General features: G+C 46.7%; 2 protein-coding genes across 3 annotated transcripts in view; one reads left to right on the top strand and one right to left on the bottom strand.

Annotated features, from left to right (window-relative positions):
• NINJ2 (ninjurin 2) overlaps positions 1-14,465 on the top strand; it is a 50,395-nt gene extending 35,930 nt beyond the window's left edge. The window contains exons 2-4 of the mRNA XM_005500309.4: positions 10,042-10,273; positions 12,312-12,496; positions 13,393-14,465. Of these exons, the coding sequence (XP_005500366.2) occupies positions 10,042-10,273; positions 12,312-12,475 (396 nt within the window). The 3' untranslated portion in view covers positions 12,476-12,496; positions 13,393-14,465. The remainder of the gene's footprint in view (positions 1-10,041; positions 10,274-12,311; positions 12,497-13,392) is intronic.
• A 1,574-nt stretch (positions 14,466-16,039) lies between these two features.
• B4GALNT3 (beta-1,4-N-acetyl-galactosaminyltransferase 3) overlaps positions 16,040-23,471 on the bottom strand; it is a 70,613-nt gene continuing 63,181 nt past the window's right edge. For both annotated transcript variants that reach the window (XM_065035618.1, XM_065035628.1), the window contains 4 exons: positions 22,740-22,812; positions 22,145-22,298; positions 21,315-21,441; positions 16,040-20,502 (listed from right to left, as the gene is read on the bottom strand). In XM_065035618.1, coding sequence (XP_064891690.1) covers positions 20,394-20,502; positions 21,315-21,441; positions 22,145-22,298; positions 22,740-22,812 — 463 coding nt within the window. In that variant the 3' untranslated portion in view covers positions 16,040-20,393. The remainder of the gene's footprint in view (positions 20,503-21,314; positions 21,442-22,144; positions 22,299-22,739; positions 22,813-23,471) is intronic.

The raw sequence follows: 23,471 nt of genomic DNA, 5'->3' as shown, positions 1-23,471 counted from the left end.
TCTTGAGTCAGTCTTGTTGCATATGGACCCTTTTTGATGCAACACTTGCCTAATAAATTGCTTAATGTTTTGCCCTTCAAAGGAGAAATGAAATTTGATCCATTGAATCCATACTCAATTAAGAAGCTTGAATATACACCTTGAAGGGCTAATGTAGCAAGGGTAGGAGAAAGAAATGGCCCATATTGGGTACTTCAGAAATCAGCTATGTTCATATCTTGTCATGAAAAAATAGTGCTTCTAGTTACTGGCAGCCAGGCATAACTGCTCTCAGGTAGGTGAAGTTTTGTAGTGAACACAGGAGACTCAAAGGCAGGACACTGGTCTTGTTCTGCACTCTGCCATCCTTCACTGATTTGTGATCATGCCTCTAGGCTCCTCAGCTGGTTCACTTGTCAAAACATAGGTAATAGTTACACGTGTAAATGCTCTGCACAAGCTAACAATCAATCATATCAAAATTCAGTTAAACTTTGAGGCACTTCCGCTCTTCTTTCTCTAACAGAGTTCAGAGAAGAGGCTCTGACTGAATCCCAAACTCTTGTGCCAGTTACTGTACACACAAAAAAGAGTGAGGCATTTTCTTGTGCTGGAAAGCTTTTAACATATGAGAATTCAAACAGTTTTATCCCTATTTTTACCAAGAATCCGAGACAGAAATTACATAACAACTCAGAGCCAAGTTCAGACCTCTCCAACCCCTAGAACTGCCTTTACTCACACCGTCCCATTCTTGTCCATTTTAGCCACAGCAGTAGTGAAACCCTCTAAAGTGTAGCTAAATAACTTGCCAAAAAAAAAAAAAAAATAAATAAAAAAACAAAAAATCAATCCAATAACGGGAGCAAAAGCCTTAGTCAAACAATAACCAAACCACAAGCAGAAATGCTAATGCATTCACCCCACATAAAGCAATGCTAAACCTACAGCAAACAAACGAGACAGCTCTTTAGCCAGGCTTGGAAAGATGCCAGGGATGTGCTCAGTAGTACTCAGAGGTGCTTCCACGCATGCTGCCGAGAACACAGCCATGCTACTTTTGAGCATGACAACTCGTATCTTCTCCAGTCTACCCATCTCCCCAGCCCTGGTGAGGCAGTAGCCACCTTCCTTGGCACAGCAGGCACCCAAGCAAGAGGCGGCTTGCAAGCCAGAGCTTAATGGAAGGGCGTTAACACTAATTGAATCTGAACAGCCATAGCCATGCATCACTTTGCATTTTCTCATGTTAAAATGCAACAGCCATTTGTTAGAGCACTCCTAATGTGTTCAAAATCTTTCCAGAAACAGCTGATGTTGTTCCTGAGCGTGACATTCCCAAGCAGCCTAGTACAGACCTGAGATGCTGCCCCACAGACTTCCCAACCCTGGAGTCCCTTGCTAAGTGCAAATATCTGCCCCTGTAACTCCAGTTACTACGTGGCTAGATTCTGTATTTAATACTTAGTTTAGCTAGCCTTGGGAAAAAGAAAAAATATACAAACAATTGGAATTAAGGACTTACGAAAGTCCTTAACAGCACCTTTTTTTTCTTCTTTTACCTTTCCTGATGGCATCTGGCCAGATGCTCAGCTGCAAACTGGCAGAACTCAGAGTGTGCCAGTTCTCAACGAAAAAATCAGCAGATTCAGCCTTTTTAGATCCAGAGATTGTCTCGGTTTCCTGGCACAGAAGGAAGCTAAACCTGGCAGTTTTTTAAGAAAGAGAATACCATGCACTCAGGTGAGACTAAATCAGCAGGGTCTGTTTGAAGATGCTGGTGAGTACTGCAATAGGAGACAGACACTGACCCACAGGACAGAGATGTGTTAGCACACACGTAACTAGAAAAAATGCTTTGTCGATGAAAGATCTTATAAATAATAGAGGGACCAAAACCCCTGAGTTTCAGTGTTTATGGATGTGATTTCATTCAGCTCTGCCTCTGTTGAAACCCTCGGTCATGTTGTCCTCTCTTTCCACCCAAATTCTCACAGCTTCTTTTCTCTGGGGAGCCCTGAGCACTCAGAGGGTGACCAGGGGCAGACACATGTCGAAATCTGCAAATGAACCTGAACTCCAGTGCTTTTGAGTGTGGTTTACCTGGGAAACACTGCAAGATGTAAGGCCCACAGGGAACAGGAAAAATCACCTACCTAATTTCATCATTTTCAGTGGCTTACCTGCATGATGAATTCAGTCCATGTTTATTCTGTACACAACACAGGCACATATCGCAGCTCTGCAGTAGATCTTAGCCATCTCTCTCCCTAGATATCACCTACATGAGCATTCTCATTATTTTACAGAAGCAGAAACTAAGAAGAAGAGCAAGTAGGATCCTCCAAGCCACCCAGCAAATGACAAATTAACCTTGGAATTCCTCTCATTAATATCAGCAGATGAGGGCTGGGATGGTTCTGTATACAGAGTTACAGGTCACTGAGTGAAAAGAGCACAAGGGACCATTGCTTGTCCCATACTATTTTATTTTTTTTAACCCTAAACATCTGCTACAAACTACAATCAGGGGCGAGTGGATCTTTGGTTTGATCCAGTACAGCTGTTACTATGTTCCCTCAGTTTTAGAAATCAACCTGACACCTCAGCATTGGATGCAAACACCCTTAGACTGGAAGAAGTTCAAATTTAGGACCTTGGTTTATGAATGTTTTGTATTAAAATGATTTATATGGACACATTTGCTCTTTGGATCTGGCAGCAGCCTGCGATCAGGCCCAGCTTTTCTTAATATTTTGGGCCACAAGCCATCCAGCTTGGGGATTTACTAATCTTAACGTGTTTAGCTTGGTAAGCACAATGCAGTAGTCACTGTTGTGCCTCCCGGCTGCTCTTCTATTTTTTATAAACTCATTTTTTCTCTGCTAACCTACTTTCAATTTTTTCATATAAAGCTGTTTTTATTCTTCCCCTACTTCCCCCCCACCCCGCCCCCAAAACAAAGCAAACAAAAAAACCAACCAACCAACAACAATGACCACAAAAAACAAACAAACAAACAACCCAACAAACCAAAACACAAAACCCAACCACCACCGGGTTAAAACTACTCTGGGTACTAAACACTAGTGACTTGAATAGGCTCCAGCTTCTATATCCTGGCTTTGGAAATAATTGTTCCCACTAATCCTTTTGAGTGCATTCCCAATTCCATACATTCAAAGAGCTGTCCCCCCACCACACATACACACCAAATTGCTTCTGTTCAACAATCAGAGATCATGCATCAGCACATTGTAACTGCTGGTGCCAAGCAGTTCTTAAGCCCCCAAACCCACTAGCGGCTTCTGACCTATGGATAGAGGCTCCTCTGCCAGTATCACTGCCCTTCCCACCTTGTCCTCACACCAGCTACCTGGAAAAGAAAAAATATCTTCTATTCCAGCTCAGCCCTGCAGCCTGCCAGTCGATTCCTGGATCCCTTCAATTCAGTATCATAAATAAACTTAACGATGGAGTTTAATATAGATTTGGCAAGACAGTTATTTGAGCGATAAATAATTTATGTTGCCCTGTAGCATAGGAAGCCATGAGTGGTGTCTGAGAGTGAACGGATACAAGAAATTCACCATACAGCAGAATGACAAAGGGAGAAAAGAGTTGGGGAGACAGTAACCCAAGGAAGGGGGTGCATGGAGGAAGAGAAGAGCCCAATAGCAGGAAAAAGTGTGAAAGAAAGACAAGGTAAAAGGCACAGGGTAAGAATGGAGGAGAGAACAGAATAAGAGGATGAAAGGAGAGAGAAGGAGCTGAACAGATAGGGCCTGCAGAATGAATGAGAGACCAGCAGCAGTGTGGAAAGGGAGGAACGGAGAGCCGAACATGCACACTCAATGCGACAAGCAGGTCTCTGCAGGCTGCAAGTGCTGCAGCCAGCCGGAAAGGAGAAGCCGACGGCCATGTCAGCTGGAGGGCAAGGAGAAGCACCCCGGCTCTGTGGGGCTCTGCCACCTCCTGACTCGCCCCGCTCCTCTCTTCTGCTCCCCCCATCAAACACAGCGAGAGCACTGCCTGGCCTCCCTACCCATTTTCACCCCTCAACTGTACATAGGGTTCAGTTTTGCTGTTCGCCTCCCGCTCCTGCGTGGCCTCATTTCAGGGAGCTGCAGTGAGAATACGAGGCTGGCCTTCCAGCTGGGTAAATCAGAGAGGCGGTGCTGGCAGCCTCACCCAACTACACTTTCATCCCTTTGTCAAGAGGGGTGTCCTACTTAGGCACCCCTCAGCTGAAGGATGAGAGTCCTGAGTGCTGCACCACAGTGACATCTCTACCCGAGAGAGCTCACCAAGTTTGCCTGTGGGTGTGAGATGAGACACAGGAGGCAGATAAAGCAAATGGAGAGTGGGAGTTTGGTGACACTGGGGAACGCGAGCAGTGCTTGGCAAGCACATGGGATCCATGCCTGCCATTTGCCTAGGCTTCCAGTTCTGAATAGGTGCTGGCCCTCAGCTCAAAAAAGTTACTTTTTGGTTGGAGAGTTCTCATTCAAACAGTTGGCACCAGTGAGCCCTCTGTTACACTGAGCAGTGACCTGTCACAGAAGTGGAGGAACACCTCAGAGACAGATCTCCATCAGGGCTAGGCCCATACATGGGAAGAGCCAGGGATAACCAGGAAAGCATCCCTGATTTATTTTCTGGGAATTATCCAATATGAATTGAATGCAACACAACCATTTGGCTCTGAGCAGGACCCCTAGTGAGCAGAACAGATGGCTATATTAAAAGGGAAATACCCTAAGCACAACCGGACTAGCTGACAGCCTCCAGAGGCCAAAGAAGGGGACTGGCCCTGAACACTCTGTTTTCCTTTTTCCTACAGCATCCATGACAAGGTTTACTATTACTTTTGTTCGTGGAATGCAGCCAAGATGCTCGCTGTTGTGCCAAACTGGAGAAAAACAGCCTTTGCCTTCCAGAGTCCACAATATAGCTGGTATTGCCCAGAGTGTTCCCTGCGTGTCCCTTGCCCTGCACACACATGGCTGTGCACAAACCTGTGTCCTCACCCATGCGTTGACACACACAGCTCTGGCAGGGAAGTCTAACCTGCTTCTAATTGCTGCTGCCACCAGCTCTGTCTGCACATAAGCATGGCATATAGATCAAAACTATTAAAACTAGCTCCCTTCATCCCAGGCTACACAGTCAGGAGGTGCAGGGAGTGAGTTTCTGTGGAAAAGCACAGTAGCTAATAACTGTGCACTTAAAAGTAGAACTATTGATTGAGAGCAAGGCCTCCTGCCCAAAGGGAACCATGCTCCTCTCTTACCTTACGACACGGTGACTCTGCGTGTGCTTTAACCTTCATCAACTAATGTTTACAAAGTACTTCTATAGCTGCCAACTGGCAAATACTGTGGAAAAACACCTCAGATTTTCCCTGATGCTGTGTGTGTGTGTGTGTGTGCCTGTGTGCAGCTGGCTGTTTATCAGCTGGGATCCCCGTGGTGGGCGTCTCTGCACCTACCCCTCCCAGTGCACGGCCTGCATTCATGTCTCTGTTTTCTTTGGCATCCTCCAGCATTTTCCTTGGAACTAATGGCCAATAACATAGTTTCTCCTCAGACATCCCCCTCTTCCAGAGTGCTCCCATGAAGAGGATTACCATTCTCATACTTGTGAGCCTCATGCCATCCCTCTGTCTCTTTCAGGCTGTTCTCCCCTGGGGATAGGGTCACAAAACCCACAGAGCACACAGATTTGCAATTAGATCTGCTCCTTTTTTTTTGTTGTTGTTTTTTTCCCTGCCCTGAAAATACAACAAGAGAAACTGCAGTTTTTGTAGAAATTGTCCAAGTAGCTTTAAGAAAGCTCTGTGCTCTCCTCAGCCCAAAATCTACAAGCTTTGGAAAGAAATACTTAGATGAACCTCCTCCAAAAGTTTTCAGAAGAAAGTAGCTATTTCTTGTAAAAATAAGTGCATAATAAAAAGCAAAGAATTTCCCTTGAAAACTAACTTCAGTGGAAATTTTTCAGGTAGCATCAGTGAACTTTGGATCCCAGCATGCCCTCTGGTGCCAGAGTCAAGTTTCACAGGCCTTGGGACCTGCCAGGTCCCTACAGCAAAACCAGAGAGAGAGTTTAAAAAAAGATAAATCCCATGCTTGTGGTGATATTAATCCTTCTATCTGTAAGAATTCCTAAAAAACCAAACAGACAAAAACACACACACACCCTCCCCCCCCCAAAAAAACAAAAAACAAACAAAAAACACCAACACACCCAGAAAGACCCAATCAAACGAACAAAACCACAAAAAACCCACCTCATTATAGATGTGGAAGTTACATATTTTTGTGTGTGCTTTGAGTAAGATTAAAGCCTCTGAGTTATAAAACATTGATAGGTGCCTCACTCAGCCCCTGTAGTGATCTGTATTGCTGCGCCACATTTACGCAGAAGGAAGCAGAAAGGGGATTTGCCTGAGGTCAGACTGAAGCCAGTAGACTCTTTGCAGGGAAAGAAGCTGTCTCGTATGGAAAGCCAAAACATCCAGAAATTGGACCTGGCAGCCAAGCTCCAGCATCAGTTCAGCCAGCACCATTGTGTGACTGGGCTGGCGTTCTCCAAATCCGAATTTCCCTGTCCTTAAAAAGCGAGAAATAATGATACATGCCCCTAAAAAACTGCTGCATACCGTTAGGTGCTGTTTTCCAGCAGACACGCTGGCTCTGCAACAACGCTTGTGAGATGAACTTGGTGTCTGATGGTCAGATGCAAGTCTCCTCTCTTTGACACAATACAGAGAAGAAAAGGCACTGGTCTCCACTTTCAGAAGGGGAACACTTTCAAAGTTACTAGAAAGACACCAGCTCTAGTCTAATGACATAAATCACTTTGATGAGCCTTAAGCTATGTCCTGTGACTTAGGAATCCATTTGCCAAAAGAGAATCATTTAATCTTCCCAGTGATCCCACATAACCCCCCACAGCTGTCTGGGCAACCCTGCTGCAGAGAAACCTGAGTTACTTGTGACTCAGCTCCTGAGCAGCAGCAGTTTACAGGACTGAACTTTAAGACAAAGCAAAAGCAGCAATGATCCCAACTTTAAAGACCCGTGCATGCATTGTGGCAGCTCAAAGAGTCACAGCCACGTGTGCACACCCACAGAGGAAGGTGGTAGCGAGTGACAGCTGTGGCACCAGGCATCCAAAGCAAAGCCAACCTCCTGCATTAATCAAAATGCCAGGTCTCTGAAGACTTCTGGTTTCTTTAAGCGTCTTGTTCTTTGAGGCCCAAGACTTGCATTCACAGCTGCTGGACTGAAAGTGAATAAATACCATGTAAAGGCAAATCCATAGAGGAGACAGATTTCTTTAACTTTTGCCTGCACCGTAAGGACTCCTGCATTGTAAGGATGCCTACATCAAACTGGTTGATTGGTTAGTTGCCTAAATGAAAGCTTTGTGTCCAGCTTTCATCACCCAGTAACCTTTTGGCCACCTTTCTGGATCTACTAAGCCTAGGCTGACAGAACTTTGAAACATGAATCACAGTTCTGCACTGCTCAGTGCAAGGGTTTCCCAGATCCAGTGACTCCACATCAGAGAGTGGTGCCCATCCCTGCCTGTGTTATCATGTCCAAACAGGGAAGCATGCCATTGTGCTCATTCACATGAGAAAAGCCCTTGTGAAAGCTGTCCATTTTTATTGCCTTATCATCTGAGACACAGAGCTCAGTGCATTGCAACTCTGCCCCATTTCACAACCCAGGTATAGGAGCGTGGGGGCAGCTGAAAAGGAGGATGCGTTTTCATTCAACAAGGGCTTCTGACTTGTTTTATTTATCTCCACATAAGCAAGTGGGAACAGATGTCTCAGCCTCCTTGTACCAGTCACTCAGCTAACAAAAGCGCTGTCTTTTTTGTACAGTGCTCTTGTTCTTGCACCCTTAACTCATCATTATGCAGAGATAAACTATCAATGCCCAGCCTTATGACGCTGCAGGGAGGAGGGCTGATGCTGCAGAAAGAAGGAAGAAAACACACGAAAGGGGCCAAATCTCAAACCTTGCACCACTTGGTACAGGCACCACTCTGCTGCGACAGGATCACATGCTTTTAAGTCAGCTAAGAGCGGGCAGTAACTAAATTCAGGTTTTTAAGACATGTTCCAAGGATTGGAGCTTTCACTGGCCTCCTTTCTCCGAGATGAGAGATACCTCTCTTCCAGCCCAGACACCAGACAGCAATGTTTAAGAAGTCTGGAACACCTATGCACCACCTTAGAGTCCTTACCAGCTGTCTAGACTTCTACTTTTAACTCCTTCCAGTATCTTTAAACTTCTACCTTTGACAGCAAGAAACACAAGCTTTGCAGAGGAGCCTCTTAACCACAGTAACTTCACTGTTAGAAACCACAAGAATTGCACACTCTAAGCCAGGGGTGTCAAACTCATTTTCACTGGTGGCCACATCAGCCTCACAGTTGCCTTCAAAGGGCCAAATGTAGTTTTAGGACTGTATAAATGTAGGAGTAATGCTTTAAGCTATCCTCCTCCTTCCCCCCAAAAAAATTCCCCAAAAGCACTTTCCTACCCCAATCCAGCCCCTTCTTAGGGATCACAAGTCACCAGTAGTTCAGACTGGACACAGTCCTTCCCACCTGCTTTTTACTACACACCTTTCCCACGTGAGGGTGATCGCCAGCACAGGCCACAACCCGCTCCTGAAATCCACCCCCAGTTTCAGGATCAGGCACAGAACCATACACAGCTGCCTCCCAGGGTCACTGGCTTTGCTCACACTCCCACCCTTGCCCCAGGATGCACAAGGAAGCCAGAGACAGCAGCATGAAGCACAAACCATAACCCTTTCCAAGTGTCATGCCCAGAATATAGAAGAAAGATTACATTTTCTACTGCACCTGGTACAAAAGGACTAAAATAGGACTTACCATTTGATGTAGGCATAGTTCTACTTCCAGTGTGTACCCAGAGAACTCTTCTACCTCTCTCAACAAAAGAGGTCACCTTGGGCCCATACCTGGCCCTTATCTCCAGATTTAAAGCATCATCTATCAGACAGCACTAAGAGCAAGCCTGCTAGTCTTTACTACAGCTGTCAGGAGGCTGATTACCCAGAGCTGAAGCCTGTCTGCTACATGGAAATGTTCTTTTGTTTTTTAAGAAAGAAGTTCATAGCTTGCTGCAGATATCTTCAAATCTTTTGTAATTGTCGCCTTTGCGGGTGGTTTATTACCAGCTAATGGCACTCTGGGTGAATCAAAAACTATAATCCCCTTTCCCATCTTTTGTTTGTTTGTTTTCAGCATACGAGTCAAGACAGGCAGCAGAGGAACTGAGAAACTCAGTAAGAAAAATAGAGAAAAAGTGGATGGCTAAAAGCAGCCAAATGACCCACAGCTTGCAATTGGGTTAAGGGCAACCAGGTGATTTACCCCTTGTAAATACCTGTTTCTTTCCACTGACAAAAAAATGTGCCTGAGTGATTAAAGTTAAGTGTGATGGATCCCACCCCTTGTCTCAGTGCATTTCAGTGCTTGATGTTTTGATAAAATTGTGTCCCTGGTTTCAGAAACAAAAATGTGGATTGTCCCATCTGCTCTAGCATCTTGTTTAAGACAGTAGCCAGCAAAAAGTGCTCAGAGGAGACACAAAGCTCAGCCACTGATGGTTCCTTGAGCACTTGACCCAAAGAGAAGATCTCTCTCTAATCCCCTGCAAGTTTAAGGCTTGTCTGTGCCCTGAAGGAAGAGAATTTAATATTCCTTGCAAAATCCCTGGCTCTGGGTAATCTACATTATTGTAACCCTAGACAATCTTGTTTTCCACAAAAATACCCAGTATTTTTCTAACCTTACAGAGCTCTTGATCACCACAAGTATCTTGTGGCTATTAACATCATGAGGTGACTGTGAGGGGCAAGCGAGTGCTCTCAACATGTTTAAATCACACAATTTGACTCTTTCCCAGGCTTTCCAGACAAACCCTGGGAGGAGGCAGCAGCCTGTCCAAGATGGCAGGCCCGTTAGCTTAGCAATTGCACTGGTTCATGCAGTTTCTCCCATCTCCCCAGGGTGTGAATCCTCGGCTCCGGCTTAACGGGCCAATGAACATCAACCACTACGCGACCAAGAAGAGCGTGGCAGAAAGCATGCTGGACGTGGCGCTCTTCATGGCCAATGTCACGCAGCTCAAGGCGGTGCTGGAGCAGGGGTCTTCCTTCCAGTACTACGTCACCCTCATCGTGCTCATCAGCATCTCCCTGTTCTTCCAGGTGGTGATTGGGATTCTCCTCATCATCACTGGTAAGGCTGCTGCCGAGGCACGTGCACCCTTGTAGGGTGCTGCTGTGGTGGGGAGCCCCATGGCTTGGACAGCACGGGGGTGGGAGGGAGAAGCCTCTTCCCCAAAACAGTTCCCTTTGGCTGCAACGAGGGCTGCAGGATGGTTGAAGACATCTTGATGCGGCTGGTGGGGAGGTCTGTGTAACTGCTTTTTAAAGCGAGGAGTGGGTTGGTATTTTCTCCTGCACAGCGGCTCTGAGCACTACTCTTCGTTCACTTCCCCTCTGCCGAATCCCTGTTGCAGGGAGAGATGGGTTTTGGGCCTTTTGCTGCCCATCCTGTAGTCTGCCCCATCATGCAGCTCCTGCAGACACATTTTAGCTGCATCTTTTGCCTCACTCAAGCCAGGGTCTAACAGAACAACTTAGACAGAGGTATTTGAGCCAGCACTGTGCCCTTGTGGCCAGGAAGGCCAATGGCATCCTGGGGTGTATTAGAAGGGGAGTGGTCAGTAGGTCAAGAGAGGTTCTCCTTCCCCTCTACTCTGCCCTGGTGAGACCACACCTGGAATATTGTGTCCAGTTCGGGGCCCCTCAGCTCAAGAAGGACAGGGAACTGCTGGAGAGGGTCCAGCACAGGGCAACAAAAATGATGAAGGCAGTGGAGCATCTCGCTTAAGAGGAAAGGCTGAGGGAGCTGGGGCTCTTTAGCTTGGAGAAGAGGAGACTGAGGGGTGACCTCATTAATGTTTACAAATATATAAAGGGTGAGTGTCATGAGGATGGAGCCAGGCTCTTCTCGGTGACAACCAATGGTAGGACAAGGAGCAATGGGTTCAAACTGGAACACAAGAGCTTCCCCTTAAATATGAGAAGAAACTTCACAGTGAGGGTAGCAGAGCACTGGAACAGGCTGCCCAGGGAGGTTGTGGAGTCTCCTTCTCTGGGGACATTCAAATCCCGCCTGGACACCTTCTGTGTAGCCTCATCTAGGCATTCCTGCTTCGGCAGGGGGATTGGACTAGATGATCTTTTGAGGTCCCTTCCAATTCCTAACATTCTGTGACTCTGTGAATCCCTATATTACCCTCACATTTAACCAATCCCACAGTTCTTCTTGTGCCATACAGACAGTATGTTAACAGCAGCATTTCAGACAGGATTGCCCCATGCTCCATCTGATACAAGAGCTGCTACATTTCAATCTCTAACACATGCTTGGTATTAAAAGTCTGCAGAACTCTGCCTTTTCCTGTATATCCTCTGTAGGTTTTTGGGTTTTGTTTTTGTTTTTTTGTTTTGTTTTTTTTTTTTTTTGTGTATGTGGGACACAGGATCAGAGGCTACAGGAAATCCTGTGACCTGTTCCTTCCCCTGCCCCACATGGCACAGCCTATTTTGGTGGCAGCCATTGTGGCTGGAGCCAGCTGTGAAGAGAAGGGCCACAGGGGACCACAGCTGAGGGCAGGGAGCCACAAGGCTGATGTTCACATGGCTTGTCAGCCAGACAGCCTTGGTGTCCAGGGCATTCCCGTGGCTGAACTGATCAATACCCATCAGCTAGGGCTGATGTCTTGGTTTGAGGGTGAGGAAGAGGTTGTTAGCAGTGTCAGCACATATGTGAGATCATGGTGTCAAGGAAGAACTGGTCTCCCAACCCAAGTACAAAGTTGCTGACCTTGTTCCCCATGTCACCCAGCCCTCCCTTGCCATGACCCATAGCCATGCAGTGGCGGGGAGGGGGGGCACATAGCACATGCCTGGCTGGCATGCAGCAGTAATTTGGCTATTTAGGGTTGGCCCATTGGAGGGCAATGGCATCTCTGAGGCAAAACAAAGATATGACTAAAAAAAAGGATGTTTTTCCTCTGGTCTATCCTCTTATGTCATCCTAAAGCAAGCTGTGTCCTCTGTAAAGTTCCTGGGACTATTCCCTTATCTCTGCCGTCACAGTACCCAGGGGCACCATGGACATTTGCCGGGCAGGGAAGGCTTGCAAGGACTGGAGGACTTGGAGTCAAGCTACAAATCTCCCTTTCTTTTTGCTTTGTATCGCACAGCTCGACTGAACCTGAATGATGTTGCAAAGCAACCCCGTCTGAATATACTCAACAATACTGCCACAGCTCTCATCTTCATCACGGTCATCCTCAACATCTTCATCACAGCCTTTGGGGTGCAGAAGACTGGCCTCTACCCTACCAGGAATTTTCGACCTTATTAAGTCATGGGGCAATGGAGTCAGGTAAGAAAGGGGTGAGTTCCCATTACTGCCAGCCCCTGGAAGGGCTCTCAGTCTCAGAAAATAATCATTGCAAGGTGGAGAAGAAGGCAAAGCTGCACAAGTTAACAAAGCCTTTCCAGAGGCATGGGGTTATCCCACAAGCATCTGGGACCATTGAACAAATCCCCTTAGAAGATGAGGATTTCTCATTGCTTGGTCTTTAAAGCAAGAACACCAAACATCCCAACTGCTGGGATTTATCAGCAGCGAGTGGTTTTCAGAAGGCTGCAGACCTCAGACTAGATATGGATACCAGGTGAGGATGTGAGCTAAATTTGGGAAAGAAAACTAGGTGCCTTCTGGGAGGTATCCCAAGATGGCAGCGTTATGTGAGAAGAAGAAAAAGAAGGTGCTGGCAAGGCCGGGGTGAAAGAGCTCTTCACAAGAGTCAGTGTGGTTTGGCAGGGGCTGTTTTAAGAATCTACCTCTCATTTTCAAGAGACTTGAGAGTAAGAGTTCAACCAAATGCTTGAGTTCCCATGTCAGGTCAATGAGGAAGTGACATGTTCTTAGGTCAAAAGAGCTTTAGGTCAAGAAGCAAAGTTTACATCTCTTGTTTCTATGTAAACACATCTCTATGTAAACATAGTTTAAATGCAATATACTGAGGCACCAGCCAGCAAGAAAACCCTATAGTTGCATGATAACGATGATGGAGGATGCAAAGGCCAAAAGCCTCTACAAAATCACTGCTGCCATGGGATCCAGAAGGGTGGGAGCACTGAAGAGCAGCAGCCCACACCCGTAGGGGTGGCTCTGGTGCCGAGTGAGCCCGTGTGTTGTGACTGCTCCTCTCTGCCCATGCAGTGCCAAGGAGCCTGCTGAGACCTTACTGGTGTTTCTTGTCTTCCCTGCAGGACCTGGGCAGTGTGGCTGGTGGGAAAGCTCTCCTCTGTTTTCACTGACCTCAGCAGGAGCCCATTGACGAATCCAGAGAACTGGGTTAAACTTTCGAAACTGTGTACATGTCACGGTATACCGGCCCCTTACTGTAATGCTTTTGTAGTTCTGAAGGGGTGAAAGCATTGCCTTTCAAAGCTAGAGCAAACTTTGCTAGATAAACCTACAGGAACAGCAGCAGGTACACAATTTCAGAGTTCTGTAAATCTCATCTCTTCTTTTAGTTGCCTGCTTCACATAATCAATATTGGCTCATTTTGTAGAGAAGACTGAACGGTTTACTTTGTAGGCTAAATAAATGATAAAAGTCCAGCTTTTTTTGTCTCAAGCATAATTTGCTATACTTAAAGCAATTCTATCTAATAGTTTACTTCCCAAATGTTGGACTGGTTTTCTCAAATTAAAAAAAAAGAAAAAAAAAAGAAGCTCTCATGGGAGGATAAAGTGTTGGTGTATCAGCGTAGCTAAAACCAGTTAAAATGTCTTCCTAGTTGTTTAAAAATAAACACGACACAGTTAGGAAAACAATCAGATGTTTCCAGCATTGGAAAATTAACCATGACAGAAAATAGATATTATAGCCTGACGTCTTTGCCAGGGACCTATCAGGAATTATGTCAGAAGAACCTGACAATATTTAGTAGAAAATGAAGAAACATTATACATAAGGAGATACTCTAGGCTTATTGCCACAATGAGAAATGAAAGATGCATAGTGTATTACTTTATTAAAAAATTACCATTATAATTTAAGGTCTTATCACTAACATAAATATTTTAAAACATATCACTGTTACATTGACAATGCCGGGAATTCTCTCATATTAGAACAATTTGTTTCCTTAAAAGAGGTCTTTGAATTAATGATTTTCAGGTTTTATTTGAAAGAGTAAAAATATTTGATCTTAAATTTTGTAGCTCTGTAGTCACGCTAAAAAATGGTATTTTAATGGCCTGGTATAAGCCTATTTAAATAATGACATGCTTTTCTGATTATTAAATGATTTTTTCATTGTACGGCAGAACCAGAGTTCAGTATGGATTTTTCATTTTGCGTCCTCTTGCCATCACTGAGAAAGAAATCTCACGAAAATGCCCACATATTGGTCTTCAGGAGTCATTGGGAATGTCTGATGCTAAAAATAACTGATACAGGCAAATTTCATTTGTGCTCTACATCTGACTTTACAGAACTAAATTTTTGCTTAAGTCACAGGGGGTGCTTTTTTTCTGGAGAGGATGTGAAAGATCTTGCCTAGGAAAGCTAGGTAAGGCTATGGGCCAGCACCAGCTCGCACCTGCAAAAGGACAGTGGCTTTTTTGCAGCTGAAGGCAAGTTGCGTATAAAGAGTAGGGTGGAAAACACCAACTACATATTTACCAGAATTTCAATTATCAGAGCTGAGCAGAGTCTGGGATCTGTTCGCTGAAACAGGTAAAGACTTGTCCTCCACTTTCTCTGGGGAATGGCAGATCTGGGGCGACACTGAATTTGCTGCTTATCCTGCTCCTCCGTCTCTGCTGAGACTGATGGCAAATGGGGGTGAAGCCTCTGTTTTCCGGCTCTCCTCTGGAAAAGGCTTCACTGTAGAGGCAGCACAACTAGTTCTAGCCAATGCAAAACCACCAGCAAAGGGTTTTCAGCTGGCTGCGTTCATGAAAAAGCAAAAAATTATGCGTACCCTGTGCAGATCCCAAATCCTGTGACTCACGGCTTCACAGAGCAGGAGGCAAAGCAATTAACATTGATGACTGAATGTAAAGAGAGGTAAAAAAAAAAAAAAGGTTCAGCTGAGAGAGAAGCAGTGAGAGGAATTTCATTACCAGATCTTAACTTCAGCATCATCACCTCAGAGACCTGCCAGGTCGGGTATGGTGGTGCATGAGGCCTGCCCGAGCAGAGAGGGCTTCCCGTCACCCAGCCCAGGCAAGCAGAAGACCAGCAGTGCACTGGAATGCTTTTCCCCTGTCACCTTTAATAATCATTTCTCATTATAATGGAACCAGACTCATTAGCAACCTTGGCTGCCTTTTTCCCTCTCCATGTCTGACTCCCGTTCCTGCCAAGTTTTTTATACTCAGATGAGGCAGAGTTGAAGGGAAAAAGGGCCAAGTTTGAATTTAATTAAGCAGTTGCTGTGAAAGAGCTGACCTCCCATTTGTGTAGGCTGTACCAAGCACTGAGTTCAGGTCTAGGCTCTCACCTGTAGTCTTCTCCAGAAATTGTTCCATGCTTGTGAGAGGGACCACTTCATTCTCCACATTCTCTCTCCATGACCACATAGCACTTCTGCTTTGCTGAGACATATATTTATCCAATGGTTCTATCTTGTTTCACGTGATAAACCCAGGAAGACAGGAGAAAAACTGTTTTGTTGCCATCCCCCTCACTCCAGCCCTGGAGGGGACCGAAACAGATCTCACTCCTGGTTAACCCTGCTCGTTGCATCTCCCACCCACCTCTCATGGGCCTGGGCAGAGAGTGACCTGTCTCTCTGGTATTGTCTAAGCTCTTCATTATATGAGGCCATAGGGGCAACATATGGTTTCTAATCCCTGCTGTGTGGCGATGCAGGTATAAGTAACACAAGGACAGAACTGAGCTCTTGTAGCAAGATGATGTATTTATAAAACGTGGGGGAGAATCAGTATATCCCCCAGCTCTAACAGAGAGGTGGCCCAGGAGTCGTCTTGAAGGCACAGAGCCACATTAAGGCAGATAATTCAAAGGTACAATTCAGATTTTTAACACAAGGCATCAATATCTAAAAAACAATCAACTTCAGACATTTGTAGGCAATGAAAAGAGGTGAGATGTTCATACCAGGCGAACATTAAAGACAATGACAAAACAAGTCACATCGTAACTTTCACACAATACATTTCTCTCAGAATAAAAGCCAGCCCTTCTTTGTTCCCTTCACTGGCTGGCAAAACACGCCTCAGCCCTACAATTCACAGTCCTCAAGACGGAGCTGGCATTTGTGGGCAGAACCCCCTTGCCATGCACCCCACGCTTGGAGGCCCAGGTTCTCCAGCCTGGCCACATCCTGCCCCACAGAAGGTCTCTTCTGCAGCATGGCCCATCATCTCCTCAGCTGTTCCCAGCCAGAGAGCTGCCAGAGCAGTTCCCTCCTGCCCACCTGCCTGATGCACAGGAGATCCGGCGCAACCAATTTCCTTCTGCTGTTGAGGCAGGACACAGCCAGGATGCAAGTGAAGGCCAGAAACATGGGGTGAACTTCACCGCAAACCCAGACACAGCTTCCTAAAAAATTTCCCGTGATAGAAATGAGATTGACTGTCAGGGGTGTCAGATTCCAAGCTGTGGTGAAGCCAGGTTCTCTCTTGGTCTCCAGCAGCTGTGCCAGATCCAGAGATGAACCATCCTTACAGCTGTAGTGCACATTGTGTAACACTATGCTGATCAGGGACCACGGTGACCTGGGCACTACCCTGGATGGCCACATCCTTTCACTGCATGGCTGCCGTACTACCTAATCCTGATGTGCTGCCTGCTCTTCCCTCTTCATAGAGTCATCACAGAATCAGAGAATGTCCTGAGTTGGAAGGGACCCACAAGGATCATCGAGTCCAACTCCTGTCCCTTCACAGGACAACCCGACAGTTCACACCATGTCTCTCAGGGCTTGTCCAGTCTCTTCTTGAACACTGTCAGGGCTGGGGCCGTGACACCTCCCTGGGGAGCCTGTTCCAGTGCTCCACCACCCTCTGGGGGAAGAACCTTTTCCTGATATCCAACTTAAACCTCCCCTGGCACATCTTCCTGCCATTCCTTTGGGTTCTGTCACTGGTTGTCATGACTCTGGGGAGAAAAACTGCACGTTGTTTTGGAAGAAGGGCAGCAGCCTCAGAGCAAAGCCTGGTACCACTCCTGCAAGATTTGCTGCTGGCCAGTGATCCAGGAAGCATGTAGCCCCTTCTCTCCTTACAACCTGCAGCGGTCTCTGAGCATGCAGGCTGGAAGACAGCTTTTGTCCCCATGGACTCTCTTCAAGCTCCTCCACAGAGGCTGCCAACTAGTGCCAATTAGTACTAATCATGTTTACTAACACAATGCTTAAATACCAAATAAAAATACACACTGTGCTAGAAAGCGGAGAACATTTGTGATGGTAACTTTGACAGTGGGGATACTGGCCATCAGTAAACTGGACTGATACCCACTAACTCCTTACATCTCAACCAAGGAGTCCTCGCGAGGTAAACAGTTCTGCTTGCCATTGGCTTGGGTTACAAGGTGTGAAGGAAGGAGCACAGTCATAGCTAATGCACAGGGGCGAAATCCTAAAATTCTGCTGGCAGTGCTGGAGAGAGGGCTGCACTGTACTTCCCAGGCCACTCTTTGCTGGATTATTTAGAATCATTCAAGCCAAGTGAGTTATCTTCTGGATGCCCCTAATTCTTGACAGTGTTTGCAGATGAATGTTCACTGCTAACTTCAGGTGCTGCAGACCACATGTAAGCCAGACATGAAAGCACACAGTACAAATAACCTTTCCTCCCTGTGCATGGCATAAGGGTTGCCACCAAATCCACCAGCTTTCCATCTACAAAATGGGCATTGTGCCATTCTCCGCCCAATGGGGCCAAACGGCTGGGTCCTCCTAATGCCTCGTCGCGTCCCAGCGCTCACCCTCCCCGCCAGCCTCTCCCCATTCCACAGGGATTGCGTGACAGAGCCGGCCTGGACAGGCTGCAGAGGCACAGTCCTGGAGCCTCGGGAGCAGCTCACCTGCACACTCGTGGGGCTATGCCTGCGTTTGAGTGAAGCACAGGCTGCGACACGCACCGAGAGCGTGACTGACACTGCACATTCCAGGCAGAAACAGAGCTTATTGCAAGATTGCATCACATGGCTCTGGCTTCCTAAACTCCCATAAAACATTTAAAAAAATAATAATAATAAGTGTTGACTGTTGTCAGCCTCTTCCCTCTTGTTCCAATCACAGTGTTTCATTTCTTAAGTCTCTACATGGGGAAAATACTTTCCCTCAATAAAAAGACTGCTCTGGCTTGAGCAGAAGGCTATCTGAATATCTTCTGAGATATTCAGTGTATCTGTTCTGGCAAAGGTTCTGTGAACTCAGAGACACAGCCGTTTCTCATCTGCTTCTCACCAGAACTGCACACTGCACAGCAAAACTTTCTCAAATCTGGTTGACTTTTTCTGACTCCATCACCCGCAAGACACAGATGGTGGCAAGCAGATGATTTGACAAGATTTCTATCTCACGTGCCGGAACTTGCATGTTCTGTTTTCTACTGCAACAGTGGAACTTGATGGACTTGTCAAGCACCAGGGAATTAATAATAAATGAATGCCTATTCTGAATTTGCATCCACTCCACCAGCGTAAAAAGCAAACAACTCTAGTACCATGTCAGCATTGCATTGTCTCCTGCATACCTGCATTACTCACTTCTCAACAGCTCCCCACAGAGCTGGGTGCTGTGAGTAGCATCCTACGTCAAGCTCTCCTCTGAAGCTTGAGAGCAGTAGCAGTCCTTTCAGCAGGGTACGGGGACAACAAATCTCCAGCGCAGAGCACCAAGTGTGCTGGGATTTCTGGGTTTCTATAGTCCTGTAAAATGGTTACAGGGATAAAAATATCTTGCCTTGCATTAATGGGAGTTTTAAGGGCTAAGAATTCCCTGTAGTGTCAGGCTGGCTGCAGACAGGGACTCTTCCCACAGTTCCTCCATCAACACCAGCATGGGTCTGCCCATCCTTTTATTCATTTAACCCTCTTCTGTCCTCACTGTTCTTTGCACCCATTGCAAGTGCCATGACCAGAGGCCACCTCCTCTGTACCGGTCCAGAGCTCCCAGGGATGTTTCAGAGATGAAGTACCAACAACTGTGCTGGTTCTTCAGCCAAGAAACGTGGTCTCTACATAAAAGTCAAACTATGACAAGACATAACCATGAGGCCATAACTTATTAAACAATGCTGCATAACTGTACAGGATTTAGAGAGCAGAATACTCTGTCTCCTCTTTTTCAGACAAAATCACAATATTTCAACTAATAAAATATTGCCACTTCTTCCCTGCTAGGGTTTCCCTGATATTGTTAGGACAAACACACGTCTGTCAGATAAGGCTGCGAAGTTCCTCCTGAGATGCCCTGCTAGTTTCTCTGTGTAACCCCTCCACTACCCTCAGGCAGTGGATCAATAATTTAGGTGGAGTTTGAACATCAACCCCTGCCACCTCACCCAGCTGCAGGCAAACGTGGCTTTCATATGGGAGGTGTACTTGCATCTCCATCCATGGCCCATAATTTGCTGAATATGAGCACAAGTTTTCATAATGACTAAAGTGAAAAGCACAGAGAAACGCCTAAGCACCAGCAGCCTAAAGTGCTTATCAGCTCCTCCACCTCCAGATTGCCTTGGGTCAGCACATGGGCATGTGGACACAAAACAGTTCAGAGAACTTACTTTGGTTCTCTGTCCAAAGGCATGGATGCTGAAGACATGGGGAAGGAGGAGAGATGAGGAGGGTTGTTGTTTTTTTTTCCTCTTTTCTTTTTCCTTCAAGTATTGAAAGAGAAACTGTGTCACTATAAATAAACCATTATAGGCTTAGCTGGGATTGGTGTTTGTTTTGCATCACGCCAAGACTCAACAGGAAATATGGCACCTCTCCCACTGCACCATCCGCCAGACTGCACAGCAGGACATACAAGTCTTTCCCTCAGTGACATCTCCCCCGCACGCCTTCTTAAGACACAGATCCTACATCTTGGATGCAATGGCTCACAGGAGAAGCTCCCGCTTCCCCAGCCTGACCATCCCTTCCTCAGCTGTGCCATCCCATCAGAGGGCTCTGGAGGCAGAGGAAGAGTTTGTGCGCTCGGCTGTGTTGCCTCGATGAAGTGCATGTCGAGACGAGATGGTGGATGGCGCTTCCGGGCAGCTTTGGGGTTGAAGGCTACAGTGTCTTCAGCTGGCGCCGGTTCCACATGCCTCGCTTTGAGTGAAACCAGTGGAAAAAGTTTCTCAGAGAGAGACGCTCCACTTCCAGCCCGGCCTGCAAGATCCTGGCAGAAAGGAGAAGGGCAGGTTTAGGTAAAACTTGATCACAGAGATTCCGAGGGGCCCAGCCCCAGGAAATCTCTTTTCAGTTGTTCTGTTGTCAAGAGACTGCAATCAGATTGAAGAGCCCAGAACAGCTCAGAGGCATCTCATATCCATAAGCAGACATCTAATGACACTTCCTGAGTGTTCATAGACCCTTGAGAGCAGGACTGGTCAGGAGCAGGCTGCACAAGCCAGGCTAGGAGGAAAGACAGCTGGCAACATGGGATTGCTGGTGATGTTAGTCTTTTCTGCTGACATCTGGCAGAAAAGACAGGGCAGGTCCCAAAACCTAGAACTACAAACCAAGAGGCCTAGGATTCGTCCAGCAGATATCCCTCATCATAAACTTCTCAGAAGTTGTAAATGTACCTCATGATCTTTAAATGTCTCTCTGACAGACTCTCTTCTGGGCAATTGCTATATGTAGTACGGGAAGCCTGAGGGAGCCAAACTGGACCCCATTGTGTGCTACACTGCTTGAAGAAGACAAAATCTTCAAGATCACCAGTGCCTGATCTGCGCATAGCCAACCAGCAATGTAGCTGGAAGCCACCAGGAAACTCCTCTCAGTGGCTGTAGTAGTGTATTTTGGGTCCACTTGCCTACTAGATTTGAGGTCAGGACATGCTCAAAGACCCTCCTTCACTGACTAAGCTTATGGTGGCATTAGTCACCTCAGTCTCCTCAGATCACTCCTCCCCTGGTCCTTGGTCCTCCAGGATCTAATGCATCTCCCCCCACAAATGCATGAATGTTGACAGTGGATGCCTACCTGTCCAGGAGTTCCCAGTCCTCTCCTCCCCAGCGGTCCCGAAACTCTTTTGTGTTCATGCCTCCAATCTTGTCCAGGTCAGACTTGTATATGCCCAGGAGACCAAACCCATTCACCTCCCAGTAGCCTGAAGACAACACAAAAGAGGCATAGGTATGTTGGTGCTTTGAACCACTGATGACTCCAGCATGGCTACTGGACTGAGACTCAAGCTTCTTTTAGCCCCAACGCAGAGCCAACTATATTAAAGCTTTGGCAAGTGAGAAAGGCTTGCAGACAGACAGCAAGGGCTGTCCTATGGACTTGATAGCAGAGCCTCTCACATCTCCTGTCTGGCAGCATAATTCCTAATATACCCAGACTGTCCCAGCTTCAAAGGGTTGTCCTTATGCTGGGATGGCTCAAGATGGTCACTACTATCTAAAGGAAATCCTACGCTCAGATGATGTATGCTACTTTCTTCCCCCTGACTTGGGTTGGTTTCCCCTACTCCCAGGCTACCAATTCTCCTCAGGACAGGCTGCGCCCACTAAGAAAAGAGAGAAATGGAGGAGGGGTTTTCCAAGGTCCTCAAATCCACAGAAAGCCCTAGAAGGTGACCAGGAGGTACATCATATGAAGGGCTCTACTAGCTCTTCAACCTCAAATTCCAGGTACTTGACACTGTTAAACCCCATCCTTTGTCTAATACACTCTCATCTAGTGGCCCTGGAAGTACCTTAAGCTCCAGACCATGACAGCACCAGAGGAACAAACCCAGAGGTTACATGCACCGTCCTTCTCCCACCACTCCCCAAGGTTTGAGCCGAAGAGGCTCGACTCCCTCTTACCGTCAGGCCACTGTGGGGACATGCCGCAGTGCAGCCTCATGACCATGGGCGCGAAGGCCATCTTGCCTTCCACACAGTGCTTCCGTATTGAATCAATGACTCCAGCTGGGAAGTGGATGTGGAGGTCGCAAAGGAAAATGATGCTATGTGGGTCCTAGAACCAACCACACCGGTTGGGAAAAAAAACAGGTTGACTTTGAGTAAATTTTTCTTGAAGGGCAGGAAGACAGAGATATGGGAGTGAATTAAATAGCCATTTGTTTCTTGATCAGAAATTGAGATCCTAGGGGCTGGCGAAATGGCCATGGAGTGGATATTCAATGACAGGTATGGAATATTACGACCATCATCTGGCAGAGGCAGTATCACAAAACTGCTATTGCTGATAGTCCCAGCAGACAGGCCAAGAGCTGAACAGACCACAAGTTTCTTGGAGTAAGGGGTGAGGCTCTTACTCTAGAGGGACAGGAAACACATCTACTGATCTGACAGGCTATTCCCTTCCCCAAAAAAGTGTGTTCAGTAAGAAAGGCAAGAGGTAGCGCCAGAGACATACTAGAACCCCTCCTGTCCACCTCAAGACCCCCAGGCTTACCGTCACAAGGTCTATCCCTGCCTGTAGCCCAGCAGAACGCTCAAAATTTCCCGTCAGCTTCAAGTACTGATAGCTGTGGGTCAGACAGGAAAGAAAAGTTCAGTGCATGCAGGCTGGCAAGTGGTACAGGGCAGGCATCACACTGCACAGCTGCCCCTCACCACCACGCGCCCTCGCAAGGAGGAAGAAAAGCCTTTGCTGTGCAAGTATGCAAGTTCAGGGCTGCTGAACTTCCCAGTGTATTCCGAGGGTCTTCCCACTCTTGCATTAAGGACATGGTTAGTCCCTAGCAAAAGTCTTTTCAGGTCTAGTCCGACTCTATCCTAGATCTGTTACGGGGAACCCTTGGCACATAAAGGGAAGGACCAGCCAAGGCTGCTTCAGGTCAGAGTAGAGTGAGACAGACAGCTATTCCAGCAAGCGGAGTCCCCAGAGGTCTCTCTGCTCCCTGTCCCATTTCTCACAGCTTTCCTGTCTTTTCTGTCCTCCCTCTGCCCCATCACTGCAAGACTTGCTTCCTGTCCTCTCGTGCAAACTTGAACCAAAGCCAAGAGAAAAGAGATGCATCTGGATGGATGACTGCAATAGGTATTGCCTTGCATTTTTATAACACTATTATATGCGGTATACATGTATGTACATTAGAACACCGACTAGATAACACTCTCGGACACATGGTGTGAACTGTGGGGCTGTCCTGTGCAGGGACAGGAATAGGACTTGGTGATTCTT

This window comes from Columba livia, chromosome 1 (assembly GCF_036013475.1).
Source record: "Columba livia isolate bColLiv1 breed racing homer chromosome 1, bColLiv1.pat.W.v2, whole genome shotgun sequence".
Taxonomy (NCBI): domain Eukaryota; kingdom Metazoa; phylum Chordata; class Aves; order Columbiformes; family Columbidae; genus Columba; species Columba livia.
This window is presented reverse-complemented; position numbering and strand designations above follow the sequence as displayed.